This window comes from Monodon monoceros, unplaced genomic scaffold, assembly GCF_005190385.1.
Source record: "Monodon monoceros isolate NGI ecotype Baffin Bay Population unplaced genomic scaffold, NGI_Narwhal_1 Super_Scaffold_2, whole genome shotgun sequence".
Lineage (NCBI taxonomy): Eukaryota > Metazoa > Chordata > Mammalia > Artiodactyla > Monodontidae > Monodon > Monodon monoceros.
This window is the reverse complement of record NW_021703776.1, coordinates 44,294,584-44,315,283: the sequence shown is the minus strand read 5'-3', so window position 1 is coordinate 44,315,283 and position 20,700 is coordinate 44,294,584. Positions and strand designations below refer to the sequence as shown.

The following is a 20,700-nucleotide window of genomic DNA, read 5'->3' as shown; positions in this document are numbered from 1 at the left end:
ATTGTTTTCATTCTTTTTTCTTTATTCTGCTCTGCAGTAGTTATTTCCACTCTTTTGTCTTCCAGGTCACTTATCCGTTCTTCTGCCTCATTTATTTTGCTATTGATTCCTTCTGGAGAATGTTTAATATCATTTATTGTGTTGTTCATCATTGTTTGTTTGCTCTGTAGTTCTTCTAGGTCCTTGTTAAACGTGTCTTGTATTTTCTCCATTCTATTTCCAAGATTTTGGATCATCTTTACTATCATTACTCTCAATTCTTTTTCAGGTAGACTGCCTATTTCCTCCTCATTTGTTTGGTCTGGTGGGTTTTTACCTTCCTCCTTCATTTGCTGTATGTTTCTCTGTCTTCTCATTTTGCTTAACTTACTGTGTTTGGGATCTCCTTTTTGCAGGGTGCAGGTTCGTAGTTCCCATTGTTTTTGGTGTCTGCCCCCAGTGGGTAAGGTTGGTTCAGTGGGTTGTGTAGGTTTCCTGGTGGAGGCGACTGCTGCCTGTGTTCTGGTGGAAGAGGTTGGATCTTGTCTTTCTGGTGTGCCAGACCGTGTCCGGTGATTTGTTTTGGGGTGTCTGTGACCTTATTATGATTTTAGGCAGCGTCTCTGCTAATGGGTGGGGTTGTGTTCCTGTCTTGCTAATTATTTGCATAGGGTGTCCAGCACTGTAGCTTGCTGGTCCTTGAGTGGAGTGGGTCTTAGCGTTGAGATAGAGATCTCTGGGAGAGCTTTCATTGTTTGATATTACGTGGAGCTGGGAGGTCTCTGGTGGACCAATGTCCTGAACTCGGCTCTCCCTTCTCAGAGGCACAGGCCTGACACCAAGACCCTGTCAGCCACACGGCTCAGAAGAAAAGGGAGAAAAAAAGAAAGAAAGAAAGAAAGAATAAAATAAAATAATTAAAATTTTTAAAAAAGGAATTATTAAAAATAAAAAAATAAAATGTAATAAAAAAGAAAGAAAGAAGAGAGCAACCAAACCAAAAAAGCAAATCCACCAATGGTAACAAGTGCGAAAAACTATACTAAAAAACCAACAAACATGCAAACAAAAAAACGGACAGACAGATCCCTAGGACAAATGGTAAAAGCAAAGCTATACAGACAAAATCACACAAAGAAGCACACACATACCCAGTCACAAAAAGAGAAAAAGGGAAAAAAATATATCTATGTATAAAAAAAAAGGAGGAAGAGAGCAACCAAATCAGTAAACAAATCTACCAATGATAATAAACTCTAAATACTAAACTAAGATAAACATAAAACCAGAAACAAATTAGATGCAGAAAGCAAACCCCAGGTCTACAGCTGCTCCCAAAGTCCACTGGCTCAATTTTGGGATGATTCGTTGTCTGTTCAGGTATTCCACAGATGCAGGGTACATCAAGTTGATTGTGGAGATTTAATCTGCTGCTCCTGAGGCTTCTGGGAGAGATTCCCCTTTCTCTTCTTTGTTCGCACAGCTCCTGGGGTTCAGCTTTGGTTTTGGCCCCGCCTCTGGGTGTAGGTTGCCTGAGGGCGTCTGTTGTTCGCTCAGACAGGACGGGGTTAAAGGAGCAGCTGATTCGGGGGCTGTGTCTCACTCAAGCCGGGGGAGGGAGGGGTACGGAGTGTGGGGCGAGCCTGCGGCAGCAGAGGCCGGCATGACGTTGCACCAGCCTGAGGCATGCCGTGTGTTCTCCCGGGGAAGTTGTCCCTGGATCACGGGACCCTGGCAGTGGCGGGCTGCACAGGCTCCTTGGAGGGGAGGTGTGGTTAGTGACCTGTGCTTGCACACAGGCTTCTTGGTGGCTGCAGTAGCAGCCTTAGCGTCTCATGCCTATCTCTGGGGTCAGCGCTGATAGCCGTGGCTTGCGCCCGTCTCTGGAGCTCATTTACACGGTGCTCTTAATCCCCTCTCCTCGCGTGCTCGCAACCAATGGTCTCTTGCCTCTTAGGCAGGTCCAGGCCTTTTCCTGGACTTCCTCCTGGCTAGCTGTGGCACACTAGCCCCCTTCAGGCTGTGTTCACGCAGCCAACCCCAGTCCTCTCCCTGGGATCTGACCTCCGAAGCCCGAGCCCCAGCTCCCAGCCCCCGCCCGCCCCGGTGGGTGAGCATACAAGCCTCTCGGGCTGGTGAGTGCTGATCGGCAGCGATCCTCAGTGCGGGAATCTCTCCGCTTTGCCCTCTGCACCCCTGTTGCTGCGCTCTCCTCCGTGGCTCTGAAGCTTCCCCCCTGCCCACACCCCTGTCTCCACTAGTGAAGGTGCTTCCTAGTGTGTGGAAACTTTTCCTTCTTCGCAGCTCCCTCACAGAGGTGCAGGTCCCGTCTGTATTCTTTTGTCTCTGTTTTTCCTTTTTTCTTTTGCCCTACCCAGGTACGTGGGGGAGTTTCTTGCCTTTGGGGAAGTCTGAGGTCTTCTAGCAGCATTTAGTAGGTGTTCTTTATGAATTGTTCCACATATAGATGCATTTCTGATGTATTTGTGGGGAGAAAGGTGATATCCCCATCTTACTCCTCTGCCATCTTGAAGGTCTCTCTAGGTATAGTTTTTGAGTTCATATGTACTGGTAATGTATTTTCCCTGAATTGCCTAAAATATGTTCTTAATTTTGTACGTCAGATAGGTTTAAGTTATAAAATAAGGAAGAAAAGCAACATAGAACATATTTTATTCATCTTGAAATGACATTTTAAAGTTTTCCTTAAGAAGGGTTAAAGCAGGATATTAATGCCAGTTTTAGCAGATTAATGTTCTGGTGACAAATGATAGTAAATCAATTGAGTGTCCCATTCTACTTCCACTGGTAGCTCAAGTTTACATTTGGGAAAGTCACATTGGATGAATTTATGATGAGAAAACAGGGAAGGGATAGAAGGCTTTGCAGCTGTCTTAAATTCTTTTTTTTTTTTTTGGAAACAAGTGGGGTAGAAATATATACATATCATATCTCATACTGAGTTGTTTTCATGACTTAATCATACTGCTGAGAGTGAAGGAAATTGCCCAGTGGGTTAATTCCTCTCGGTCACTGAGTTCTAAAAGTAAAAGAAGTCTACAAATTCCCCTGCTTTGGAGGCAGTGGATTCTAATTTCTAGCTCCTCCCTTGATCCATAATATGTTCATCTGGAAGACATTTAGTCATTTCTGAGGAGATTCCAAAATGAGGCAGCTCTTGGTCCACTGTTTGCCTCTCATGAAAGGTCAAATACATGACCAATTAAGGCATAACATTTCTGAGCAATATGAAAAAAATAATTGACTCACTAGGACTCTGATTACTTAAAAGGAAAGATGAATCTCTGTAAATAAATGTATTTTCTCATCAGATCTAATGTTTTCATAACGCTTAAAGCTCCTCAAAAGCTAAAGAAAAATATTAAAATGTTTAAGTGAAATGTGATAGTGTTTCTGATTTTCTATAGAGTTATGCTAAATTTATTTAATGCAGTTTGGCTTTAAATGATCATTGTATATTAAATGAAGTTGAATTAATGAAAATAAATGTTAAGACCTAAATAATATTCATTTCGAAAATGAATATCCAAGGTAAAAATAATATTAAGTTATCTAGCTTTTTAATTAGCTATTATTCAATAGAAGAATTTCTCCTTGCTGATTATCTCTCAAGATTCAGGGTGACAAGATACCAAGATCTTTCAGTGAAACCATTTTTTAAACCTATTATTACTAAATAAACTTTATTCAATATAACATTTTATGGTGAGAGATTCTTCTTATCAGCCAAAATAGTTGCCTGATTTTCCTGGGTAATATTTCAAACTTCTGTGAAAACTGAATAGTCTTTTTTTGAAAAAGGGGGCTAATTAAGTCACAGTGTCATCTATGGCATTGCCCAAAACTGTTAACACTGCTTATATATTTTCCTTTCTTCCAACTTACAGTGCTCAGTGTTTTTTTGAGAACTGGCTCTAAGTTTTCTCAATTTTGCATCTTAAATACTGCATTATGTAGAGTCCACAGAAGTTGTTGTTCTTTACTTCCCCACCTATAGAAATAATCAGGTTGAAAAAAATGTTTTTCATATGTGAAAGCACTATAGTTCAGTCCAAATCTTAAAGACAAGGAAATTCTAAAGAACATAGTGTCCTGCCTCTGACATTTTGTAATATGTAAAGAAGAAACAATGGCATGCTAATGACAAATTTAATCCTTGCCCCCAAGATGAGTGTATTACCCTATAAATTGTCCATAGCCTACACCTCTGGTCTTAATTAGCCATCTTAAAACCCTATGCCCTATACCCTGAGAAAACCATAATTCACAAAGAGTCATGTACCACAATGTTCATTGCAGCACTATTTACAATAGCCAGGACATGGAAGCAACCTAAGTGTACATCGACAGATGAATGGATAAAGAAGATGTGGCACATATATACAATGGAATATTACTCAGCCATAAAAAGGAAAGAAATTGAGTTATTTGTAGTGAGGTGGTTGGACCTAGAGTTTCATATAGAGTGAAGTAAGTCAGAAAGAGAGAAACAGATATCATACGCTAACACATATATATGGAATCTACCAAAAAAAAAAAAAGGTTCTGAAGAACCTAGGGACAGGAAAGGAGTAAAGACCCAGACGTACAGAATGGACTTGAGGACATAGGGAGGGGGAAGGGTAAGCTGAGACGACGTGAGAGAGTGGCATTTACATATATACACTACCAAATGTAAAACAGATAGCTAGTGTGAAGCAGCCACATAGCACAGGGAGTTCAGCTCAGTGCTTTGTGACCATCTAGAGGGGTGGGATAGGGAGGGTGGGAGGGAGACGCAAGAGGGAGGGGATATGGGGATATATGTATACGTGTAGCTGATTCACTTTGTTATACAGCAGCAACTAACAGCAATGTAAAGCAATTATACTCCAATAAAGATGTTAAAAAACAAAACAAAACCCTATGCTCTAGGTCAACTGAGGTCATAAAGAACATAAGAGGCTTACCTCAAACCAATATCACAATTAGAAAGTAACTTGAAACCTATGCTTTATTAATACTCTAGATTTAGCATGCTATTTTTAGGAATGATAACCTGTGGTACTAGGATTATTAGTTTTCTTTCAGCAACTGATCAGAATCGAACTCCATGTGAATTAAGTAAGGGAGGAAACCAAATTGGAATTTCACTAAATAGAACCTACAGAATTTGTTTGTTCTTAATCATGATGGATTTCTTTGAAACCTTAGACCAGTTAAAATTAAATAGTTCTGAGTTGAGACATCTTTGGCAATTATGCTAAACTGCCATAGATTGAAATTTCAGAGGTTAGGGACTTTGTTATATGTATTTCTAGCAATTAGCCCAGGACTTGACACAAAATATTCGTTGAGTGACTTAATCCAATATTAAGTTAATACCTTAAAAGACAACCTCAAAATTCTATAAATTTAGTAATACTAGTTTAACACTCAAAGTGATACGCCATGAAGAGATGTTTTCAGAGTTGGTTTTAATTTTGTCTTTATCAGATGAAAATAAAAACAATAATTTGAAAAACATCTGTAAAATTATGACTGAAGGCAACCACTTTGTAGCTCCTCATCCCTCACATTAGATTCTGTGTGATATTCCTTTTAGAATTTAATATTAGGGAAAAGTTTGATTGTCGTGATAAATTTAAGGTTATTAAAATTCTATGGCCTATTATTCCTTCCTTTTCCTAGCTTCCCAGGCACACCTGGAGTTAAATTTAAAGCCTAAGTTTATTTCCTCTTGAGTGTTTTTGTAGTTGTTATCTCCTTTTTCGATATGTTTTCCCTTTTTATTTTTGTAGCCTAGTCATTTTTAGAAATGTGTGATATATAAGTTAGTAATGTCAGTGTTTTATCCTCAGTCGTCGTCTTCCGTTCTTTGAGCTTTCAGCATCATTGACTGGTCTTTGAAACTCTCTTTCCTTGCCTTTCATGATATTCTTTCAGTGAATGAATATTTATTGAGTGCTTACTAGGTGTTGGGCACCACTGGGGTCCTTCTCCTGACTCAGTCACTCTCCCACTGCTGTTCCATAAGTGCACAGTTCCTCCCCAGGTTCTGTGGTTTTCTTCCTCTGGATGCTGTTCCCTGATTTAGGAACACAATCCCTAACTTGAAACTCTTGGAGCCATATGTACTTCAGAATTCTTTGATGTTAGAAAAGTCAGAGGGTATATTTACCATATGTTATGAAACACCCTTCCCAGAGGGGCAGCACCATCTACTAAAACATGGTAATAATATTTCTTCAGTGAAGCATATGAGTATTTACTGGAAGTAGAATAAAGACTATAAGTAGCCTCACTACAATTCTTACCAGGTTTTGTTGCCGAATGCATTTTGCCCCAAATTTAGGAAAAATGGGTTTCAAACCATTAGAGATTTCTAATTGGTAGATCTCTTAAAGTCTACTCTAAATATTAGGCAGGTTGTCTCTCAAATCTCTGTCTGGTCCTACATTTCCAATATCTCCTGGACATATTTACTTAAGGGCCTATTAACTACTTAAATTTGTATTGAAGTGAAATTATTGCTTTCTCACCTGTTGATCTCATCCTTGGTTCTTACCCTGTGTAAGTCCTAGCATCATCACTGAGTCCTATGGAATCCATTATCCTATGGAACCCATTATAATATATTCTCAACTCCTGGCCTCCTATTCTTTGTCGCTTCACCAAATTATGGTTCAGGCCTTCATTACCTCTTCTCTCAGCTTTGTGGCTTCTCAAACCAGGATGGATGAACTAATTTATTCATACACTATGTTAGGCATTGGGAAATACAAATAAGACAGGTTTTTAAGCTACAGTTTCTTCATCTATAAGGGCCTCTTCTTAGTGGGGAAGACTAATTAGAAGACTGGTTAAATAAATTAGGAAGCACTTGGCACAGTGGATATTTTTCAACCATTAAAAAGCATGAGATAGGACTTCCCTGGTGGCGCAGTGGTTGAGAGTCTGCCTGCCGATGCAGGGGACACAGGTTCGTGCCCCGGTCCGGGAAGATCCCACATGCCGCGGAGCGGCTGGGCCCGTGGGCCATGGCCGCTGAGCCTGCGCCTCCGGAGCCTGTGCTCCGCAACGGGAGAGGCCGCAACAGTGAGAGACCCGCGTACCGCAAAAAAAAAAAAAAAAAAAAAGCATGAGATAGCTCAGTATGTTAATTGCCAAGACTTATTAAACGAAAAATGCATGTTGCAGGGCAGTATATTGAGTTCCTACAGACAGTTTATGTAGAGAAAGTTCTGGAAAGCAATCCACCAATCCATAGCAGTGTCTTTGGGGAGACAGTAGGAAATTTACTTTCTGATTTTTGTAGTGTTATAAAAATATATAATCTCTATATATTTTTTAATCCCCAAAAAAGGCTATGAGCAAGTTAAGTGTGATGAGAGGAATATAACATAAAGCAGCTAACTCTGCTTGCCCAAGTTAGGGAAACCTTACAGAATGTTTTCCTTTGGGCATAGAGACAGACATTCCAATCAGAGCAGAGAGCAAGTTCAACAGCATCCGGATCTTAAAGGCTCTAGTGTGTTCTGGCAACAGTAGGTCAGCGCTGGAGGGTTGCTTCCAGGGGAGAGTAGGATTTGGGACTGAGGTGAGACGTGGTCAGATTGCGGAGGGTCTGAACTGCTAATTAGAAATGTGGACTTGACCTAGTCACCGGGGAGCCTCTGGCGGGTGTTGATTTTGTTTTCAATGCTTTTTTTTTATTTTGGAGTAATTTTAGATTTATAGGGAAGTTGCAAAGATAGAGTTCCTCCCCTCACCCAGTTTGTCTCCTTTTATGTTACCTTACATTATTCTGGTACATTTGTCCAAACTAAGAAACCAGCGTTGGTACATTAGTTTAGCTCCAGACTTTATTCAGATTTTACCTGTTTTCCATTAATGTCCTGTTTGTGTTCCAGGAGCCAGTCCATGATCCCACATGACATTTAGTTGTCATGTCTCCTTAGTCTTCTGTGCTCTGTGAGATTCTGTCTTTCCTCATTACCTTGACAGTTTTGAGGGGTATTGATCAGTTTGTAGAATGCCCTTCAATTTGGGTATGTCTGATATTTTCTCATGCTTAGACTGGCATTATGCATGTATCAAAAAATAGCACAAAGGTGAAGCGCCTTTCTTATCCCATTACATCAGAGGGCACACGATTTATCCACATGTCATCACTGGTGATGTTAACCTTGTTCACTTCATTAAGGTCATATTGGCCAGGTTTCTCCACTGTAAGCTTTCCAGGAAGTTTTCCCCTATTCACACTTCTCTGGTTTTTAAACTTTGTAGTATCGATTGTAGTACAGTCGATGTTTAACGCAACTCTATTGGCCGGGTGATCGGAAGAAAGTCCAGTAATATATTTAGGGCTGTTGGAATAGCTCAAGTGAGAGATGACAATTGTCTGAACTTGTAGTGGCAGTGGCAGTGAAAAGGTGAAAAAGTGAAACTTGTGGCCAATTCAAGCTTTTCTGGCCAACAGAGTGGCTTATGGTAACTTTAAAAGAAACAAATCAGAATCACTTCACACCCATTAGTATAGCTATAATAAAAAAGTCAGATAATAAGTGTTGAGGATGTGGAGACATTAGAATCCTGAAACACTGCTGCTGGGAATGTAAAATGGTATAGCTACTCTGGAATACCGTCTGGTAGTTCCTCAAAAGTTAAACATATTTACCATTTGATACAGCAGTTCCTCTCCTAGGAATATACCCAAGAGAAAGAAAAAATATGTACACACAAAAACTTACACATGAATGTTCCTAGTTCATTATACCTAAATGGTGGAAACCACACCAATGTAAAGCACCTGATGAATGGATAAACAAAATGTGGTGTATCTGTACAGTGGAATACTTTTGGCCATAAAAAGGGATGAAGCACTGATATATGCCATAACACAGATGAACCTTGAAAACATTATGCTAAATCAGTCAGTCACAAATGGCCATATGTGATTCCATTTATATGAAATATCCAGAACAGGTAAATCTATAGACAGAAAGATTAGTTGCTTCTTAGGGCGAGGGAGCAGGTAGTGGTGGTGTAGGGACTGGGCCATGACAGGTGAATGGTACAGGAGTTCTTTTTGGGGTGATGAAAATGTTCTACCGTTGATTGTGGTGATGGGTGTACAACTCTGTGTACTAAAAGCCACCGAATTGTACACTTGAAATAGGTGAATTATATATGTGAAAGATCTTTAAAAAATTATTACTAAAAAGTCAGGGAACACAAGGCAGGGGGGCTGCATCTATTCAAACTACACTCATTCAAGCTAAAGCGCTGGTGGGACATGCAAGTGCAGATGTTGAACAGCTCAGAGGTGAGGCTGGGGCTAGAGAAATGGCACCATAAATCATTACTGTAAAGGATTCACTTGTCAGAAAGCAAGGTACCCTAGTCGTTTAGTCCACTTTACTGAACATCGTAGTTCAAGGGAAGGTTTCAAACAGGACACCTTTAATAGCACTGAGTTTTCCAAGGTTAACACAATTGAGGACTGACCCCTTCTCTAGCACTGGAGATAACACTGTGTTATTGAGATTAGCTGATGTCCCTCCTACACCTAAATTTCAATTACGATTGTCTTTACTTCCTGTAATAAAATGCTTTACCATGAGTAGCTCTGTTGCTTAAGTAATTTGTAGAATATTTTGTGGTGAAAGTTAAAATTGAAGATGGTACCAATTTAAAATAAATATTTCTGGTATAATTTACAACCTAAATGGATTTAGAATTAGTTTATTTCCTCACTGAAGAAAATGGGTCAGGCCATAAAACTTGTGGCCACATAGGACACCAGTTACTCTGTATTACTGTCCTACCCTTGCGACACCCGTGCCTGCTCACTCCCAATGGTACTTGGTGGTATGAAGTACAAGTCAGTAGGAATTTCATATTAAGGATAATGACAGTTGAAAAGAATTAAAAAAAAAATTAAATGATTCCACCAACTGTTTTAATGATCAGGTATCCCTTTTTTGGCCTAGTGAATGCTCAGTTTTAAAATCCTGAGAAAGAGATGCTATGATGGTTACTTTTATGTGTCAGTATGACTGAGCTAAGGGATACCCAGATGGCTGGTAAAACATTATTCTGGGTGTATCTGTGAGCGTGTTTCTGGAACAGATTAGCATCTAAATCAGTAGGCTGAGTAAAGATGGCCCTTGCCAAAGTACGTGGGCATCATTCAATCGGTTGAGAGTCCAAATAGAACAAAATGGCACAGGAAGGGCAAATTTGCTCTCCTTGAGCCGGAATGTCCATGTTCTCCTGCCTGCAGACACTGGAGCTCCAGGTTCTCGGGCCTTCAGACTCTGGGACTTACACCAGTGTCCTCCCAGTTCTCAGTCTTCAGACTGCGAGTTACACCATCATCTTCCCTTATTCTCAGGCCTTCGTACCCGCACTGTATTATACCACCAGCTTTCATGGTTCTCCAGCTTGCAGATGGCAGATCCTGGGATTTCTCAGCCTCTATAACCATGTAAGCCAATCTGCATAACAATTATATATATATATCTCCATATATATCCTATTGGTTCTGATTCTCTAGAGAGCCCTGACTAATGTAGGTACTCACAAATTACATAAGATGTTGGATTCTATTTGCTGTTTTAATAAAATCATTTTTTCACAGAGTGTCAAGGAAGTAATTAACATGGTGTAATTCATGAGGTAGCAAGTAAATTCTTAGCACAATTGGCCCAGGGTTTCATTTGGTAAGTCTAAGTCCTGACCTTACAGCTATGAAATTCCAAGTTTGTGCCTGAATAGATGACTAAAAGAATAAGAATGATATGACCAACGATATGTATCATTTAAACTTTTATTAATAAAACAGAAAACTAAATTCAGCCAGCTGCTTTTTTCTTGCATCCAATCTGACCATATGCCAGAGAAATGATTCTTTATGAGGACTTAGGTGAGAACTGTCAATAAACCAGTTCTGTTGAAAATGCCATACTGGAATATCTAATAACGTTAGGTAAATGAAATTAAAAAGAGAACAAATAGTATTAAAAATCACAGGAATCTCTCCTTTAAATATCAGGGGCCTCCTTTAATAATCTTCAATGTAGCTCATTGGCAATCATAAAAAATTCATCAAGTTCAACCATACTGCACAACCCCCAAAGGAAAAAACTGAGGGAACTCATGGGTAATTTTCACAGCTTCGTTGTAAAGTCCAAGATCTGAAAGAAACAGTTCAGCAAACATTTAATCTACAGTGGAAAGCTGTAACATCAATTACTATCTAAAGAGTTATACCTATTTCTCTTTTCTCTCCCTTTTAGAGGTCAACTTGTTTTCACAATCCATTTCCTAAAACTGAGATATAGATCATCATATTTATTTAACTATGGCTCCAAAAAATAAAAGACATGGAGTATAGGAGACCACCCATTTTGACATCCATTGTACAGGCACAGTTCTTGCCTGGTTGTGTTTTAGGTGCTATGCATTATTTGATGCCTTTAATCTATATATTAAAATCAAACAAAACTATTAACATTATTTTTGTTTACCCCATTTAAAAAACTTTTCTTTCCACAAATATTAATTAATTAATCTTTGTTGAGTTTCCTACATACACAAGCACTGTTTAGAAGCAGGCCAAAATGTCCTACCATTTTCCTTTTGGATCAGAAAATCCTATAGAAATTGAAAACGTAGCAGGACTGAAACTCAAGACCAAGATATAGCAAGTTAAAAATAAAATTGTTTTCCACCTAATTCCATGAATTACAGAATGTTTTATTTACCAAAAGGATGGTTATCTTCTTTAAACTGCACGTAAGATGCACACATAATGGTTGCCTTGGCCGTTACTCTTCCAACTACTTCCACGATTCCAGAGATTTCTTCATCAAGCTAACACAAAGAACAAAATGTCAACTTGGTGTTATCACATTTTCAGTTGATAATTAACTTGGAAAATTGTTCTACAGTTTACTAATCTTATCTTTCATTTCATGTAGCAAAATTATTTTAAAATTTATCAATGCAAAAATGGAATTATAACTTGTTAAAAAATGTTTGAGTACTTATTACTGTTAGCATGTCACTAGTCCTGTTACCTTTAGCAGTGGCTTCGGGTCCAAAGATACAGTTAAATGTTTAAGTTGAAGACAAAATCACTTAAGGATACTGAGAATGTCCAGCATTTCCATAAGGAGTAATTTGTTTAAAAGGACCCATTGAAAGGAACTTTCTATTAACTACATTTGTACAGTGTGTTCTGCATCCATTAACCAAACAGCATACAGATCTGTCTTCATAAAAGACCAAGAAAATATTTTTAAGTACAATAAACATAAAATGTAAAAACAAATAAGTGACAACTGAAAATAAATGTAAACAAAAGTAGAAAACCGAATTTTAAAAATGTAAAACTCTTGAGGGAGGAAAAAGTGATTTAAACGGAAGATTTTTCTTATGTAATTTTCATAAGGAATGAGAATTGTCACCCAGCATTTAAGGGGTGTATTAAAAAAATAACAGAGCCAAAAAAATCATTGGTTAGAAATGTAAAGGGAAATATAATGTAAGAAGAGGACAAATATTTGATTTTAGAGAGGGAAGTTTGATAAGCTGGTCCTTTATACATCCACTCCAAGAATCAGAAACATGAGCAACAAACCAAAACAAGATGAAGAATTAACGATAATATACATAGGATTAATACTTAAACATACAGGCTCCATCAACTCAATAGTTCCATTTTTTCCTTCTCCATCTGAAAGAATAAACATTTTCCCAGTGGGATGAATCTGAAAAATAAAAATATTAAAAGTTTGACAAAAGATGAGCAGACTGACCCAAACGTACTTAATCAATGCACACAAAGCAATTGTTTTTGAACAGTTTAACTGGTTCACATTATCATGTGTTACCATACATACCTGATCAAACGATGCCCAGTTAAATCCGAATTTCAGATAAACAACAAACATTTCCCATACAAATGTGTCCTGTATTTTTATTTGCTAAATCTGGCAACCCTATGCTAAGAACAATTAAAGAGTCCATATTATCTAAAAGTGAGATCTACTGCCACCCATGATTTAAATGGTACGTATCCCACAGAGGATATGTTTTTAAAAATTAGGCATGAGGAAGTCAAGAGAGAACTGGTTGTCAGAAAACCTAGGTTCTAGTCCTGTAAGACAGCGGCAGAGTGCAGTCAGATCTGGTTTGTATGACAGCTTTGCTACTTACTGAGGCCTTGAACCCATACACTACTAACCAATTTCCCTATCTGTGAAGTCCGAATACACCTATTTCAAGAAGATATGTGACTGAAATAAACTAATAAGCCTTTATACAAAAGTTTTCTAGGTTCCCTGGTCCCGACACTTTGGGCCTGCTGCTCACCAGCAGGATGAAGGGCTGCACTCTAATAATGGGGTAAAATAACAGACTTGTATTGGATCAGTGAAGTACAATCAAAGAATGTTTTATAGAAAAGAGACTTCAACGAGAAAACGAAGTCTGAGAAAAGAGGAAACTGCATAAAAGAAGGAAACAAGAAAACTGGACTAGTTGTCAAATCTGGGTAACTAAAAAACCAGGAAGTAGATGGAGTTATGTCTATCATTTCCTTTAAGTAAACACAAACGAGGGTGGGACGCTAGAATTTAGAAAGGAGCGCGTTCGAAAACGTCGCGATTCCGCGTCCTAAAAGAAGCGCCAAAATTGGGCTGCAATGGTTAAAAAGTGTGCAAAAAGTTCCCTTGTGAGAAATAAAGCAATGGGGAGCGCAGTGATGCTATAAGGCTGTCCCTCCTCCTTCACCCTCCGTTACACACCCTGAGGCCGCCACCCTGACTGTCACGGAGCCCCTCCCCCAAGAAGCCCAGGGTGGTGAGTGTGCGCACCTTCTCCAGCTTCCCTACGAAGCAAACGGGCTGGTCTATGAACTGAGCTAGCATGCTGGCGTTGATGCGCACCTTGGGCGACTCCATCACGTCCACCATGATTACAACGCAATGCCAGCAGCCGGCAGGAAACTAGCGGACAACTGAGACTGTGCGCCCCACGGACGTCTACGGGGCGGATTCCTCCGAAACCAATCGGCGGTGGCCAGCACTCTCGCTCCACCAATCAAACGCACGGAAATCTCGATAGCAATCGCGCAGTCCCCCGAAAGCGAAGAAAAAGGCAAGGACCCATCCGGAAGTGGGGATCGGCTGCTTAGGGACGCGCGGCGTCCCGGAAGTTACCTGAGTCTTCCGCGAAGCGTACGTGGAGGCGGGGCTTGGATGGGGCGGGGCTGAGGCTCCCTTCTGAAGTATCGGTCTTCCCCGCCGCGACTTAACCCCGGAAGCAGGGTGGCGGGCTCCTGTGCTGGTGCGGCGGGGGACTGCGGCGCGAGCTTCAGGTACCTCTTCTCGCGGGAGGCGCCGCAGCCTTACTGTTGCGGAAGAGAGAGGCGGGAGTGGGTACCTGTTCCCCCGTGGCACTCTCGGTGCTGCGCCACCAGCTGTTAGCATATCCCCGCCTCCCTTCTTCCCACTTCTGCTTGGGAAGCGCGGGGTTCTTGCTGAATGAAACCTAGGGAGCGGGTCTCTTTTTGACCCCCGCCCTTCTGGAAACGAGAAGTGGGGTCGCCAGTGATTTTCATCGCCTTTGTGAAGCTCCTGCTGCTCGGTGGCAGAGGGTCGCTGATTTACCGCCCCAGCTGCGTTACTTTCCTTCGTCAGTTTCCCCACCTGTGAGAGGAGGGGCCTGACCCCATTACCTCTATGACCCTTTCTAGCCCCGACATTCTGGCCACACTGTGGAGGTGCGGGTTTTCTCACCTCACTGTTAGCAACGAATTGAAGCCTTTGGGAGTGGGTGAGGGAAGGACCATTGGGCTAGGAGAGGAGACGAATTTAAATGGCTGTTAGATTCTGAGCAGGTGCGTTTCTTCCTGAGACATGATTTACCTAACCGCAGAATGAGGAGGTTAGATAACTCAATGGCAGGGTCCCAGCTGACTGAGTTTTGTGCATATGATGTACGGACTCCTTCTTCTTAACTCCCCAGGAATCTTTTTCCCTATTGCTTTCCACACCTCAGGACTCTGGAGGGGAGATGAGGAGGCGTGGAGGATAACGCGTTTGAAGGAGATTTGAGGGGATTCTTGAATCTGTTGCTGGCTCATGTGGCTGTTGATTTTGGGGGCTTTATCTTCCGGGATTTGATACCTGCCTTGCCAGCGATATTCCCGAATGAGTGCTCATTAAAAAAACCTGACAACGGTGCTCCGGAAATTGGAAAAAGAAAAATCGAGGGGGGTGGGTGGATATTATTAGTTTTTGGAAACCGAGTCCATCAGTTTGCCTAAAGCCAATTCAGGTACCTATCTAGAGTCTCCAGTTTAGTCCCGCTGTTGCCTTAAGCTAAGAAGTTCCTGTTTGAGACGTCACGCGGCAATTTAAGATGGAAATCTGATGTGCCGTAATTAAATGATAGTTTATTTAGCACTTAGCATCTATGTAAATATATTTGCCTTTTAATGTTGCTGTCACTGAAACATCTGAAGGATTTCGTTAGCAGATGCAGGGTGCATGTCAGTTGGTGCATAAAAAAGTGGTTGTCGGTGCAAGTGAGCAGAGCCTCTTTTATATTCCGTGCAGAGCCTTAACATCTTCTGCACTTAAGGGTTTGGAAACCAAGTTGATTGCATTATATAGGGTAGAGTACACATGAATATCTTTAATAGCAACTGTTTTTTAAAGAGCAGCCCTTAAAGCACCAGATGCTAATAGCACTGTTTTATAACAGTTAAAAAACCACTTTTGCCTACAAGAGCATCTTTTTTCTAAACAGGGAGATGAGCAAGAAGATAATTTAAGATAGCTTCTTGGATATTTTTTCAGTCACGTGAAATTTATTACGTGATATCTCATGCACAGAGAAGAGTATATATAGCTGATATGTATAGTTTCCAGAGAAATGAAATGAGCCCATGTGGGCCTCTCATTTAGAGTAAGAAATGGAACTTCACCATTAGGGGTGGGCATCCTCAGTTAAGTCCTCCTCTCTACCAGCCAGAAAGAAACACTCTCTTGAACTTTGTGTTAAGCACCCTAAGCTTTTCTGTATAGTTTTATCACGCGTGTAGCCGTTCGTAAATGGCGTGGTACCGATTTATCCTCCTGTCAGGAGTGTAGGAGAATTCCAGTTGATCCACATCACCTCATAGACCAGGGTAGGTGGTAGAATGTCAGCCATGTAGTCCCCATTCCAAGCAGCAAAGAAGTGGGCAGACAAAAGGGTCTACCTTCATGGGACTCAGCTCCCTTTAAAGAGCCCTCCCGGAAGTCCTTCACACCTTGGAGTTCTACTTATTAGGTTAAGAACTTTCCCTTCTATTCCTAGTTTGATAAAAGTTTTAACTGAGTGTTTATGGAGTTTGATCAAATGCATTTTTTTTGCCTTGAGATGATGAAAGGAATATATTTTTCAGTGGTGAATAACACTCACATTCCTGGAAGAAACACAACTTGGTTATGATATCTTTTATTCTGTATTCCTGGATTTGATTTGCTATTGTTTTGTTTAGGATTTTTGCATTCATGTTCATGAGTGAGACTGGCCTGTAGTTTTTCTTGCTTGTATATAATCTTTGTCAGATTTTGGTATTATTAGCATTAGAGTAGTCTCATGAAATCAGTTGTGGAGTGTTTTCTCTATTCTCTAGATTTTGTGTAAACTTGGAGATACCTGTTCGTTGACTGTTAGGTAGAACTCACCTGTAAAACGTTCTGGGTTTGGTATAGTAACCTGTACCTTCTGCTTTAAGCATATCCCACAAGTTTTTCATAAGTAGGTGTTCATCATCATTAAGTTTTAAATATTTTCTAGTTTATGGCATATTTCTTCTTTGATTTAAGGGTTGTTTTTGTTTCCAAATATATAGGTTTTATTTATTAAAGTTGTTTTGCTGTTAATTTCTAGTGTAATTACATTATCATCAAATGGTATGGTCTGTCTGATACTAACTCTGAAAGTATGAGACTTGCTTTAAGACATCAAGTTTTTGCAAATGTTTCATGTATTCTTCAGAAAAAAATTGTGTTTTCCAGTTATTGGATCAAACTTGTTAATTGCTGTATTCAGCTATTTCTATTTTCTTACCTTTTGTCTGATTAATGTCTCAATTATAGAGATAATTGCAAATGGTAGCATTGGCAGTTTCTCCTTGAACTTCTGATGACTTGTGCTATATATTTTTGAAGATTTGGTTTTCACTACGTACAAGATGAAGATTATGAAATAAAATGGTGCGATGAAGTAGTGACTATCTCAAATCATGCTTTTTGCTTAAAGTTAATTTTGTTGCTACTACTGTAGACACATCGGCTTTCTTTTTGTTAGAATTTGTTTGCTGTCTCTTTTTCCTTCCAGTACTTCACCTAAGGGAGGCAAGACTCATGAGCTTGGATGTTCATTTCCTCATCTCTTTGGTGGCTTATCAGAGAGCTGACTGGCAGGTCTCAGCTCAAAGGAGGAGCAGACTGACACCAGCCTGTGGCCTCCAGCAGCTCCTTCCCAGCAAGATGCTTCTTTAAGCAGTAAGCTTCCATTATGACAGAATTGCCCAAATGTGTGGAGGCTGGATTCTTATTATTTGTTTTAATTGAAGTATAATTAATTTACAATATTGTGTTAGTTACAGGTGTACAAAGTGACTCAGTTTTATGTTCATTTCAGAATCTTTTCCATTGTAGGTTATTATAAGATACTGAATATCGTTCCTTGTGCTATACAGTAAATCTCTGTGGCTTATCTATTTTATGTGTAGTAGTTTCTATCTGTTAATCCCGTACTTCCAATTTATCCCTCCCTGCTTCCCTCTCCCCTTTGATAACCATAAATTTGTTTTCTATGTCTGAGTCTGTTTCTGTTTTGTATATAGATTTAATTTTTTTATTTTTTAGATTCCACATATAAGTGATGTCATATAGTATTTGTCTCTCTCTGACTTACTTAGTATAATATTCTTTAGGTCCATCCATGTTGCTGGAAATAGCAGTATTTCATTCTTTTTTATGGCTGAGTAATCGTCCACTCTGTATGTGTGTGTGTGTGTGTATACATATACTACCTCTTTTTTCTTTTTTTAAAAATTTACTTATTTTTTGGCTGTGTTGGGTCTTCGTTGCTGCTCGCGGGCTTCTCCTTAGTTGCAGCGAGCAGGGGCTACTCTTCGTTGCAGTGCACCGGCTTCTCATTGTGGTGGCTTCTCTTGTTGCGGAGCACGGGCTCTAGGCCTGCGGATTTCAGTAGTTGTAGCATGTGGGCTCAGTAATTGTGGCTCGCGGGCTCTAGAGCCCAGACTCAGTAGTTGTGGAGCACGGGCTTAGCTGCTCCGAGGCATGTGGGATCTTCCAGGACCAGGGCTCAAACCCGTGTCCCCTGCATTGGCAGGCGGATTGTTAACCACTGTACCACCAGGGGAACCCCATACCACCTCTTTTTAAGCCAGTCATCTGTTGATGAACATTCGGGTTGTTTCTATGTCTTCGCTATTGTATATAGTGCTGCTATGAACATTGGGGTGCATGTATCTTTTCTAATTAGAGTTTTCATCTTTTCTGGATATATGCTCAGGAGTGGGATTGCTGGATCATATGGTAGTCTAATTTAGTATTTTAAGGAACCTCTGTACTGTTTTTCATAGTGGCTGCACCAATTTACATTCCCACCAACAGTGTAGGAGGGTTCCCTTTTCTCCACACCCTCCACAGCATTTATTATTTGTAGACTTTTTGATGATGGCCATTCTGACAGGTGTGAGGTGATACCTCATTGTGGTTTTGAATTTCATTTCCCTAATAATTAGCTATGTTGAGCATCTTTTCACGTGCCTGTTTGTCATCTGTATGTCTTCTTTAGAAAAATGTCTATTTAGGTCTTCTGCCCATTTATTGATTGGGATGTTTGTTTTTTCAGTGTTGAGTTATATGAGCTGTTTGTATATTTTGGATATTAACCCCTTGTCAGTCACATCATTTGCAAATATTTTCTCCCATTCCATAGGTTATGTTTTTGTTTTGTTTATGGTTTCCTTTGCTATGCCAAAGCTTTTAAGTTTGATTAGGTCCCATTTGTTTATTTTTGCTTTTATTTCTTTTGCCTTGGGAGACTGATCTACAAAAGTTACATTTTATATGAGAGAATGTTTTGCCTATGTTCTCTTCTAGGAGTTTTATGGTGCCATGTCTTATATTAAGGTCTTTAAACCATTTTGAGTTTATTTTTGTATGTGGTGTGAGGGAGTGTTCTGATTTCATTGACTTACTTGTAGCTGTTCAGCTTTCCCCACACCACTTGTTGAAGAGAATTTCTTTTCTTCATTGTATATTCTTGCCTCCTTTGTTGAAGATTAATTGCCTGTAGGTGTGTGGGTTTATTTCTGGGCTCTCTATTCTCTTCCATTGATCTTTATGTCTATTTTTGTGCTAGTACCACACCGTTTTGATTACCATAGCTTTGCAGTATAATGTGAAGTCTGGAATGGTTATGTGGAAGCTGGATTCTTTTTTTCTGGGAACACTAGTGTGTGGTGGATCATGAGTGCTTTGCCACTTCTGTGCTTGTTATGTTATCGCCAGTACACCGTATTTGATATTTATACTGTGTGACCCTTGTGGTATTTGTGTCTGCGTTGGCCTGATAACTTTCAACTTTTCTGGGTCCTTATGTTTTAGGTGTTTCTCTTGTAAATGGTGCATGTAGCTAGAGGTTTAGTTTTTCTATCTTTTGTCCATTTACATCAATTGTGGCTCCTGATATTTATGGGTTCATTTTAACAGTCATTTTGTGCTTCCTGTGTGTTCTGCTTTTTTTTGTTGTTGTTTATTTTTTTCTCCTCTCTTGCCTTCTTTTGAATTGACTTTTTATTTTTATTTTTCTCCCGTAATTCCACTTTATTCCTCTGTATTAGTTTGAATGTTACATATTCTTTAATAAAATATTTTGTGGTCACGCTTTAACAAACACATTAAAGTCTAAAGTTACTTTACTCTGTGTCAAGACAGGAACCTACAACTCCACTGACCTTTTTCCAATTGTATGCTGTTGTCTAGAGTTTTAGTTCTATCTTGATTCCTTTTAACTCCACAAATTAGGCATTATTATTATCTTATGCAGTTAATATTTGCTTGGAATTATTCATATATGTATCATTTTCTTCACTTACTATTTATTTTTACATCTCAACTTGTTTTCTGTTGTTGTTTCCTCCCCTTTTTTTTTTTTGAGGTACCTTCTTCGGAAGTTCTTTCAGTGAGAACTGTTGGCAGTACATTCCATCAGTTTGTGTTTTTCTGAATATGGTTATTTCATTCTTGTTTTCAAAAGATAGGTTTATTATCTATCTACATAGAATTCTAAATGGACAATTAATTTCTCTCAAGACAACTCTGATATTATTTTACTCTTATAATATTTGCTTTTCTTTTAAATTGTGATTTTATTCTTTCATGTCTCTATCTGCTTGATCTTCAGTTTGTTTTTGGTATTCTGCAGTTTTACTGTATAATGTTTCCTGATGAGGAGTTCTTTTATTTAGTTTTCTGGTGAATATGTTGTGCTTTGTGAATCTGATGATCTTGTGTTTATCAGCACTTGGACATTTTCAACCATTATCTCTTTGAATATTGCTTCTCTCCTATTCTCTAACTCCTTCTGGAACTCCGATTAGAAGTAGGAAGGACC

The 20,700-nt window shown here is 39.5% G+C and overlaps 2 protein-coding genes across 4 annotated transcripts in view; one reads left to right on the top strand and one right to left on the bottom strand.

Annotated features, from left to right (window-relative positions):
- Positions 1 to 10,797: 10,797 nt before the first annotated feature.
- On the bottom strand, positions 10,798 to 14,142 carry RPA3 (replication protein A3). 2 transcript variants are annotated; one of them, XM_029233187.1, is made up of 4 exons: positions 13,866 to 14,142; positions 12,684 to 12,758; positions 11,751 to 11,859; positions 10,798 to 11,180 (listed from the first exon to the last, which is right to left on the bottom strand). In XM_029233187.1, exons 1-4 carry the CDS (start codon positions 13,962 to 13,964, stop codon positions 11,098 to 11,100), a joined length of 366 nt encoding a protein of 121 aa, XP_029089020.1. In that variant the 5' UTR covers positions 13,965 to 14,142; the 3' UTR covers positions 10,798 to 11,097. The 2 variants fall into 2 exon arrangements, with proteins under 2 accessions (XP_029089020.1, XP_029089021.1); XM_029233188.1 differs by having other exon boundaries at positions 13,938 to 14,136.
- Positions 14,143 to 14,248: 106 nt separating this feature from the next.
- The window catches only part of UMAD1 (UBAP1-MVB12-associated (UMA) domain containing 1), a 242,159-nt gene continuing 235,707 nt past the window's right edge, over positions 14,249 to 20,700 (top strand). The window contains exon 1 of one of the 2 annotated variants that reach the window (XM_029233183.1): positions 14,249 to 14,368. The gene's annotated coding sequence lies outside the window, so the exon portion shown is untranslated. Of the gene's footprint in view, positions 14,369 to 17,473; positions 17,553 to 20,700 lie in introns of those variants that run through there. The other variant, XM_029233186.1, reaches the window with a different exon arrangement.

What these genes read in the sequence shown, in the direction of transcription:
- RPA3 (XM_029233187.1), bottom strand. Translation starts at nt 13,964, where the DNA reads ATGGTGGACGTGATGGAGTCGCCCAAGGTGCGCATCAACGCCAGCATG. An exon ending in TCGTAGGGAAGCTGGAGAAG is followed by an intron (nt 12,759 to 13,865) that starts GTGCGCACACTC and finishes TTTATTTTTCAG; the next exon opens with ATTCATCCCACTGGGAAAAT. An exon ending in CTATTGAGTTGATGGAGCCT is followed by an intron (nt 11,860 to 12,683) that starts GTATGTTTAAGT and finishes TCTTTGTGTTAG; the next exon opens with CTTGATGAAGAAATCTCTGG.